The 10,946-nt window shown below is 40.2% G+C and overlaps 1 protein-coding gene across 1 annotated transcript; it reads right to left on the minus strand.

Annotated features, from left to right (window-relative positions):
- Positions 1-5,151: 5,151 nt before the first annotated feature.
- On the minus strand, positions 5,152-8,023 carry LOC133139526 (calcium homeostasis modulator protein 5-like). The gene is made up of 2 exons (XM_061259101.1): positions 7,388-8,023; positions 5,152-6,235 (listed from the first exon to the last, which is right to left on the minus strand). Exons 1-2 carry the CDS (start codon positions 7,928-7,930, stop codon positions 5,846-5,848), a joined length of 933 nt encoding a protein of 310 aa, XP_061115085.1. The 5' UTR covers positions 7,931-8,023; the 3' UTR covers positions 5,152-5,845.
- Between the last annotated feature and the right edge of the window lie 2,923 nt (positions 8,024-10,946).

Here is a 10,946-nt window from a genome sequence, read left to right on the forward strand (position 1 = left end):
TCAAGATTTAACTTCACTTTGAACTAATATTTAGTTGCATAACCATAACTGCTGCGCATCTGTGTTGTATCAAGTAAAACAACTTCTGGCACCTAGAAACAGGTATTTCAGCCCAGAATGAATGAGCTACATTCCACAGTTCCTGTGAATTTCTGGGTTTTGCTTCAGAAACTGCATTTTTAATGTCACCCCACAAGTTTTCAATTGGGTTGAGGTTGGGGAATTCAACTGGCCACTCCATTACCTCAACCCTTTTTGTCTGGAACCAAGAGGTTCCTCGCTTACTCGTGTGTTTGTCTTGTTGAAACACCCATTTCAGGGGCATTTCCTCTTCAGCAAACAGCATACAATCAAACATCTTCTGACTGTAACAGCACTTACAGGTAATTGTAGATTGATCCTTGATCCTTCTGGAGCTGATGAATGACTGAATCTTTGCCATTCTGACTATTCTTCGATCCGTTGTAACAGTGGCTAGTTTTCTTCTGCGTGTTTCGGATTTTTGTTGCCATTTTAAAGCATTTGAGATAATTTTAGCTGAGAATCCTATCCTGCTGCAGTTTTTATACGTTTTCCCCTCTTCAATCAAGTTTTTAATCAAATGACGTTTAACCTGTGGAATGGCCCATTTTACTTAGCAATTCAGAAGGAAATATATTTTATAACAATGTGTGAAACATTTGCTCCCCTTCTTCCTTAATAAAGGACAATTAATGACACCTGTTTTTTCACAGAATGAATGAATTCTCTAATTAAACTCCACACTGCTTTTATTTTGAACATGCCCCTTTTAATTAATTAGTCAATTACTCAGAACAAGTAGCATGCATGTCATGACAGTTGGGTCTGTTGTTTTTCTATTACACTACTATATCTACGAGTAAATTATATCACTGCTACTAATATCAGTGGTTCATCAGGTTACTTTAACACGACTGTATATACTGTATAGACGAATGCAGTTAATTTAATCACATTTATTGAAGTACTTTTTTTTCAGCTTCTGCCTAATTTCTACCTGAAATGTCAACTACAATCTGCTGGTCTAAAAGGGTGTATATCCGTGAAAAAGCATCTGCTGTTAGCCTTCTTCTTTCTGGTCTTTTTTTATTGAACGCTGCACCTGCAAATGTTAAGTATCTTCGTAATTTCTCACTGGGAACAATCTTCTTGCCACAATATATTTACCTGGCCTCACATATCTAAGCCTAACATAAATCCAGCAACTTTAGTGCCTATTTTACTACAGGCTTAAGGCTACCTGTGGTTTAAAAAAAAACCTCCCCCCCAAAATGATTGGATAGATTTCCAATAATTGTAACTGTAATTAAAGCCAAAGGAAGCTATTTTGAGGAAAGTCTTGTCTAAGATTATTTTAAATATACTGCATGCAAAGTTTATACTGGTTTGTTATTCAATAAATGTGCATATATGAACTGCATTCTCTACCTAAAAACACATGTGGCCTAAAATACTTTTGGCCTGTTCTGCGTGTGTTTCAGATGTTTGAACAACTTAGGTAATACACTACAATGTAGCCCTCACATTGCACAACTGCAATTTCTACTAATACGGGGAAATAATAATGCACCATGGAAATAGTGAAAATGTGACTGCTGTGAATCCCACCAATCATGCTTAAAATAATCAGTAAAAGGTGGTTGATGAAAGATGATTGGCATCAGTCTCTTCATCACAGTGCATATGTTGAGTGACACTTTGTGTACTTCATTGTGGCACAGCTTGAAGAGCTAAAACTTGCAATGCTCATTAAACCACAGCATGCCACCATTATACTGAGATGGATTTAATGTATCTATTATCTATTATGTGACCTTCTAGCAATAATAGCCTACTACACAACTCTGGATCTGCTGTAGTGGCGATTCATTCTGGCGACACAGCTGCCTTGAAAGAGACAACTCAAATCTAGCAGCCTTATTTATTGTAATGCAAATTCATAGAAGGTGCTAATGCCGAGGCAGAAATATGTGAGTCCCATATGCAGATTTCACAGATCTGCGGGCCGGTAAAAAGCATGCGGCTACCATAGAGTTCAGCGCGGCCCACAATTGACAGAATATAACTGGGCCAATGAATCATCGACATCTGGCCCACATGTTGTCTGCAGCCACATATTATTGCCGCACCTGGCCCGCACTCGTTTAACATGCCAGCCAACCAGCTTCTTCCAAGAAACGATCATTAAGGAAACACAAATACAATTTCTGTATTCGGTCCATCTTACTTTTACACAAAGTAATAGTAAGATGAACTGACTCAGATTTCACATTACAGATTACACACTTTTAATATAACATAACATAATGGCGAGAACAGGCAATTCACCCCAGCAATGCTTGCCTTTATCTACCACTAAAATGTACCTACTGCTTAGTTTGCCGAAAAGCTAAATTATATCTAGCACCTTATCAAGCCTGGTCTTGAAAACTCCCAGTGTTTCTGTCTCCACTACATGTCCTGGCAAGCTATTCCACACAGTGACTACTCTATGTGAAATACTATCTATCTGTGCAGAATTTATCCTTTTAACAATTTCCATTTATGCCCCCTCGTTCTGCAAACTGAACTCACCCTGAATAATCGCACGTAGTTCACTTTGTTAATCCCTTTAATGAATTTAAAAGCTTAAATCAAATCCCCCCTAAGTCTCATTTTAATAAGCTTAAAGAGATGAAGCATCTTAAGTCTTTACTCATAACTTTATCATTTATACATGGAATCAATCGGGTTTCCCTCCTCTGACCTTTTCCAGCACCTCTTTCTTATAGTGCGGCCCCCAGAACTGCACAATACTCTAAGTGTGGTCTGAGAAAGGTATTGTATACAGTAAATATAACTTGCTTAGCTTTATACTCAAGGCTTTTTCAGCTTGTGCACCTTCCAATTTTTCACTACCCATAAAGTAATCCTGCCCTATGTTTTTATTTCCCACCTGTAAAACTTTATATTTAGTTATGCTGAATTTAATTTGCCAGGTTTCCGCCCACTTCTGGATTCTGTTTAAATCCTCCTGGATTACTTTTGTAAATTCCAAACTGTTAGCTAAACCTCCTAGTTTAACTAACTAACTAACTAACTAACGTACTTTCAATGTCTCTGTGAAGGTCATTTATGTAAATGAGGAAGAGCAGTGGATTCCATCACTGAACCCTGTACAGTACCCTGCTTAGATAAGGTCGCTGGAGTAAGTCGAACAATTAAATTTTTTCATACAATTCCTTTATACAATTGTATACTTACTAAAATAATTTAGGTTAAACACTTTGCTCAAGAGTACAACAGCAGTAGCCCAGCTGAGAATTGAATGCATCAAAATGATTGAAATAATCTTTTAGTAGGGAGTTACATACCCAACTGACTTCCACGTAATTCAGTCAATTTGGCAAAAAAACTAACAAAAAACCCCCATTAGCAATAGTTTAAAACTAATTACAGTTAAGATATAAAGATCACCATCTATTTAGTTAATATAATAGATCTGTGCTTTTGGTTTCTTCCCCTGGCTGCATGAACTTGTTTGCTAGATTTGTCCAAAGCAGTGGAATGCTGCAGGCAGACAGAACAAGAGGCGCCAGGCAAGTCTTAACAGCATACCTGGAAGGCAACTGCTTTCTGCTCTTTAATTGAACTGACATGAACAGCATATGGACGTGCTTTCCATTACTCTCATCATATTCAGAACACTGCCTGTACCAACCTTTAGTATTAGGGGCATAAATGATAACACTGAACTATTGGTTAAATGCATTACAGTTTGAGGAATAACAACGGACTACAGTTTGCAAGGATGTTTGCATTAAAAGCAAGGAACTAGTGTAGCCTGCAGGTGTAAGATGGAAAAAGTACTGTATAGCTATTATTTTGTGGTAAAGCAATATTGTGTGCCTGCCAGGAAGTTCACAAAGGGGCAGCACAGAGCACTGGCAGCTCTGTTCTGTAACAGCCCTACATGCAAACTTGAATTTTCCTGTTGTCATATTCAAATCTACAAGGTGGGTCGCCCACTTATTTGAAAATGGCCAGAGGACAAACAGAATAAATTAAAATGGAAGGAGGCTGTAATGTGGCTGCTGCGATAGTGTCATAAGAGAAGTTCAAGGTACACTGGAAAATATGTAGTTACATTACATTAGTTATTTGCTTTCTGGACATCTGCAAACAGAGTGACTTGCATAGCTTTGATCCAAGACATTAAATATTAACCACCTAACCAGAATTCCACTAAATCAACTCTATATTTTTCTAAATTCCAATTAATTTCCAATGTATTTTGCTTCCTGTTATATTCTTGCTCTTCGATTACATGATATATTAATGAATTATTAATTGGAATTTAGCCAATTGGAATTTAATTGAAATGGATATAACCTAGAGCAATTCAGGTTAAATGGTAAATGGCTGGCATTTATATAGCACCTTTATCCAAAGCACTGTACAATTGATGCTTCTCATTCACCCATTCATACACACACTCACACACCAATGGCGATTGGCTGCCATGCAAGGCGCCAACTAGCTCGTCAGGAGCATTTGGGGGTTAGGTGTCTTGCTCAGGGACACTTCGACACAGCCCGGGCGGGGGATCGAACCGGCAACCCTCCGACTGCCAGACGACTGCTCTTACTGCCTGAGCCATGTCACCCAAGTTGATTTGTAATTCCATTACACATCATTTAACCATTATGTTACACTCAACTGTGTAATTGTGACTGATAATATTTATATACCACATTTGTAGAACATGTACAGTACATGCAGAGATTTCCTAAAGTTGGTCTCAGTGGGGGTGTAGATGAGGGTTACTTCTGACTGTGGTGTATTTTCACCTGAGAGCAGGGCAGCAGCAATATTACTGCGGCTTATGTCATGTAAACTTATTAAGAGTATGTGACCCATGGTAAACTGGGTTCATGCATCAGAACTGATTGCAAACATGGCTAGCCTAGGACAGAATCGGACCATAACATCATAGTTTTCTGCATGACCCTCATATATGTTTGTCTTTTCTGGGTTATTTGCACATATTAGAAGTAATGTAATACGTATCACAAGCCACTAATGAACTAATATGTGATACAATGTTATACTGCTAATTTAATAAGAAAATAAATCAATTGTTACTTAGAATGGCATTTTTAGACACTGATATTTTATTTAGCCATGTTAGAAATGTATGGAAGTGCTGCAGAAAGGGGACCGGCCAATAGCCACTGTAGACTGGTGAAAGTGAGTAGCATTTATATTGCCTCTGCCTCTGCAACATTGAAACTCTGTTACAAAGTGGTTGGTTGGTGAACTAGGAGTCCACAGCAGAACTGAGTAGATTTTGCCCTGTCAGGGGTACAGTATATTTAAGTCAGTCAGGGTTCTTTGGATTATTGCTACATTACATCCTTCCACAGATCTGCCAGAAAACCAGTGGCTGTCAGTGACAACTCTCCTCCAATCTGTGCAAGCTGTGTTTCAGTTCTCTGTCGCCTGCAGTGCGCACCATAGTCACTGGCTTGTGGACAGGTCCATGTGCTCCAGCTGCATTGCTTCTTGTACAGGTGGCACAGTTGCAAACACAGCTGCCAATTCCAAATTGTGAGAGTAATGTTAGCGTAAAAAAATTGTTAAAACAATCCATCCTAGTTGTTTGCTTAGAAGGTAACTTTCTAAGCTTTTAAAGCCCCATCAGCTCAGACTTTGATATGAAATGGTCACTGTAGACTGTAAACTGGCATTTCCATTCCAGATTGGTGGTCATCACAGAGACAGATCACATGACCCAGGTACATGCCTAACCCCCCCACCCCCCTCAGGTCCCCTCTTAGCCGTTTCAGGCCATCTCCATGCCATCCTCAAAGACCAGCACTGGCCTCTTCTCTGGGCTGTAGTCTCGGTCTGAGCGCTCCACGTAGCGCTGCAGTGTGCTGTAATATTGCTCGCCCTGGCTGAAGGTGTAAAGGCTTGATATCGCCTCCCAGGACTTGTGGTTGGGGAATGGGAATATGTCTGGGTTGCTGTTCTCAAAAAAGCTCTTGAGGTTGCGCTTTGCAAGCTTGTCGGCATAATCCGAGGCAAAGACCTCAAAGTTCTCCCTCTCCTTCTCCATGTAGCGCTTCCAGAAGTTGAGCTGCAGGTAACTCACCCGGGAGCGGCAGTTCTTGCAGCAGGCTGCCAACAGCCCTGCTACCGCAGCCGCAGTGATGATGCACCAGCCCAGGACCTGAGGACACACCAAAAGACCACTCTATTCAGCTGAAAATGTGCAGTGTTTTCTTTCAAAATAAATCAGGTACCTAATATGGGGCTGACATTCCCCACCCCAATTTACATTACATTACATTATTGGCATTTGGCAGATGCTCTTATCCAGAGCGACATTTTTAGTTGATTAGACTAAGCAGGGGACAATCCTCTCCTGGAGCAAAGCAGGGTTAAGGGCCTTGCTCAAGGGCCCAACGGCTGTGCGGATCTTATTGTGGCGACACCGGGAATCGAACCGCTGCCCTCGCGGGTCCCAGTCATGTACCTTAACCACTACGCTACAGGCCACCCAATTTAGGTATTTATTGTTTCAGACATTGTTTCAGAAGAGCCTTGAAGGAACTATAAAACTAGGCAAGCATCAACATAAAAGAGTCAGATTGAGACACTTCTTGTGAAGCTAGTCTCATTGTCAGACGACATGCCCACCTGCTGTTTTCTAAAGGGTTTTCATTGTCAGGCTGCAATATTGCCAGGTCCAGGGTTTGCCTGGCCAGTTGTGCTAATTTGAAAATGAACGTTGATTGAAGGTATAAAAAAAGCTATTGGCTAATCCTTAACAGGATCTGCAACCCCTATAACACATTTTTTGAAAATGGAGACATGTAATGTATTGTTTCATTGAAAACCTGTTATTGGTTTCATTAAGGTTACAACACTTTCCTTTCCACTGGATTAGGGGATATATTTGATTGTATACATAACTATTTCATTTTATTCTATTTTTTTGTATTTAATGTATTATACAATCACTGAGCACTTTATTAGGTATTTATTATTTATATTTTCTACTTATTGGTCTTCTGCTGCTGTCGCCTATCCACTTAGAGGTTTGTTCAGAAATGATGTTGTGCGTGAGAATTCCAGGAGATCAGCAGTTTCTGAGATACTCAAACCACCATGTCTGGCACCAACACTCATTCCACGGTTAAAGTCACTTTAAAAATCACATTTCTTAACCATTCTGACATTTGGTCTGAAAAACTGCCACATAATTGGCTGATTAAATATATGCCTTAACAAGCTGGTGTACAGGTCTGCCTAATGAAGTGGTCACTGAGTGTATGTGTGTATTTGTGTATGAGCGTACGAGAGAGGTGGCATTCCCTACCTGAGACTGCGCTCGGAACATGAGCAGGAGCTCTTTGCTCTCGTCCTCGGGGAGCTTGGACCTCTGGCAGGGGACGCGGGCCAACTCCGCCCGGCACCTCAGCGTCTTGTTCTGACAGAAGTGGTCCACCACCAGGTTGTCGTCCAGCCCGCTGACGGCGCACTCGTAGAAGGTGCCGTTGAGCAGAGCCACGCAGAGCCACATCACGGGAGCAATGCAGGCGCCCCAGGTGACCTTCAGGAGGATGCCCGTGCAGCGCAGGCAGTTCCCCCGGGGGCAGAGCTTGCGTGGGTTCAGGCAGCAGCCGGTGAAGAGCCTCCACATGCGCGCGCTGAAGAAGAACCCCAGCACCAGCAGCACCAAGGCCGGACCCAGCAGGAAGGTGATCCCGTACGAAAAGTTCTGCGTCCGGTTGCATGGGCACTCGAAGGAGACCACGGAGAAGATCCGCTCGCCGCCAATGGTCAAGATCGCCATGAAGCTGTAGCCGATAGTGGCCTTTTGGTTCAATAAGAACCGCAGCACGGTGTTGAAGGCGTCCATGTTAAAAGCGTGTGTGTGCTCGCAACGCCAAACGGATTCTGATCAAACTGGGGGGGGATGAGACAGAATCATTTACTTTCTCCTCTTCTGTGCTTCCTGGACTGGAGCGAACGCAAGAGTTTTCCAGTTGTTTTGACGATTTTTCTCCCACCCCTCCCTTCTTCCCCTCCCTTTTCTTCTATTCTCTCTCTCTCTCTCTCTCTTACTCCCTCCCACTCCCTGTGTTTTTCTCTTCCCCTCTCTCTCTCATAGGAAGACACAAGGCATGACTCATCTCGCTCAAATCCTGTAAATCCGGTTTAGCACTTAGTCTGAAATATTTGACGGCTCAGCAATGAAAATACATTGACAGTTGACACAACCATACAATGGCCCTATATGTGATCATTACATGTCCTTTTTGCAATGCAATGTTATTTATTGCCTTGGAATGTCTTCAAGCATTGAAGATTACACAGTATAAAATATAAAAACCCCAAATTCTCAATCAATTCCCATTAGAAAATATTTGTTTCTTATTCTTTTCCTTGCTGTAATGATGGGGTTAAAAAATTAGAACCATTCATACAAACAAATAGACATTTATTGGAATTAGTTTATACACACTCAATGAGTTATGTGTTGATTCTATTGTAAACACACAATGGTATTTTCTCCTGAGATTAGATTCACATGATGAGCAAATTCCTCTGACTCTGACCCACATTTACTGTGAGAGAACATTCATACAAAACCACATACACACAGAACACAATGTGGTAGCAGTGCAAAAAAAAGTATACGCAATTTGGAGGCATTTCAAATTGTATCAAATACTTTCAATGGCATTTTTTATTTAATTGTAAAAGCGACACATCAGTCGATAGATGGGGAGAATGCCACAAGAAACTGAGAGCCTGCGGTTCTTTCCGGTGCCAGCAGGATGTGGCTTCTCAGGTCTACGTGCTGTATGTCAGCTGTTCATATGCATGGTATGGAACTGGTTTCTTTTTTGTGAGCTTTGACATGCCATCATTTTAAGACTGCAAGAGAGCAGAGAGCATTTACCATAAAGTGTATGTTTAAACATAAGTGGCAGTTAAATGTAAAACAGATTTTGTTCAGGCAATATACAATAAATACCTATGAAATTGTCAGGAAAGTCTTAAAACATGTTGGTATATCTTAAACAGTACCTTACTCAAATTTATGCAAAATAGAGAACATGTGCTGTCGTCACTGATCCATTGTAAAAACAGAAAATGTGTGTCCGCCTGAGGCCTTATTGTCACAAACAAAGGAGTTTACCTTTTTTGCTCACAAATAATGTTAATTCAACCCTAACAAAATACATGAGTTCAATCGGGACCACGTGTACCCTATAAGAGTTGTTTCTACACTGAACATTTCACTGTGTTTCAGCCTCTTTATATTATATTTCATTTTCACATCGTACTGAATATAAACCTAGAATCAATGTCAAAATAACATATCAATTTTCTGATTTAAAATGAAAATATAATTTGACACTGCTAAATGTTATATATGAAATTAAGAACAACAAAATTGAGAAATTCAAAGAGAGAAATAACATTTTAAACATCAATGAAAGTGGCAAAGAATCTACTGCTGTAAAGAATGTGATACTGTAATGTTCCTTGTTCTTATTCTTGTAAAAAAAAAAAATTCCATTACTCATATGTCACTAGTTACTAATTACATAGTTAACTTACTAACAGTCACTAGTCTTAGGTCACTGTAATTTAATCACGTTAACTAACAAACTAACTCTACCTCTATTTCAATACTGCTCTATAACTCCACCTCTCTGTTCTATCTCGAATTGCTTGCCTTGATTCAGCGAAGTGTTCGCACCTGCTCTCCCCTATCACTATGTTCCTTAACTCTGTGCAATTGTCTACTCCCTAGTCTGGAACCGTTTGTATTACGTGTGTCTACGTGAATCCAGTCCACGTTTTTGTTCCCCCCTCGTTATTGTATTATTACCCGTCCCTGTTTCTCACCTGATGATTATTTGTTAGATCATCCTCACTCCCAAACCCCAGTCTCAGTAGTACATATTGTCAGATCGTTGATCAATATTTCAGTGCTGATTACTAGTAAGCCTGTTATACTTGAGATTACCGAGACACCCTTTACCTGACTTCGAGTTTTCCTATTCCCTTCTGTTTTGTTTGCTGTGATTTTTTTGTTTTTGTTTATGCCTACTCCTTTGTACTTCTGCCTTTCTGATCTCTTGGATATTTGACCTTTGGACTGTTTTTGTGACTCCCCTCTTGCATCTCGATGTGGCACTGTGTTTACTGTATTACCTGGCTTTGAATCTCGGACTGAAATAAACAACATTTTCTGAATATCCCCTGGTCTGTGTTTGGGTCTCTTGAACAGGAAAACAGATACAAAAGGAAGTAAAATAAAGAAAGTGACCATTTCCACATTTTGTTTGTTAATATTTTCCATATCATCTTTGTATAAACTTTCAAATGTGAAACTAAAAGAATGAAAGACAAAAAGTTTGCAGAGTAAATGTCACACAAATCCATTTCCAAAGGAGAACTGCTGCACTATAGGTATTCTATATTCATCAGTTCATTAAAAATGTAATGCTACGGCCAGAGAAAAGAGGCATATGGGAAATAAGCTGAAACACAGGAACTGAACACAGACGGTAGAGGCACCGCCATGGATGAATAAATCAGTAGACTAACTTGCCAAAGCACAGAAACCTCATTAAGAATCATCTCAAGAGTACATTACTCCTTATTACTGGATAAGAGGGATCTGCTTCCCAAAGTCCATGTGTCTAATCTTGTTTGGGTTTACTAAAGAGAAACTAGACTAAGTGGTTTCAGGAGCTGCAAAAGGCAGAGTACCTCCAGCATTAGTGCTCTACTCAATGGACTAATGTAACTAAAGATAAATGCAAAAACAGAGCGATGATGATGATGATGGAAATACAGAAGCTTGTGATGAAATGTACTCCACAAAGAATCAAATTTGACCAGTATTTGATTCC

Source organism: Conger conger, chromosome 1 (assembly GCF_963514075.1).
Source record: "Conger conger chromosome 1, fConCon1.1, whole genome shotgun sequence".
NCBI classification, from domain to species: Eukaryota; Metazoa; Chordata; class Actinopteri; order Anguilliformes; family Congridae; genus Conger; species Conger conger.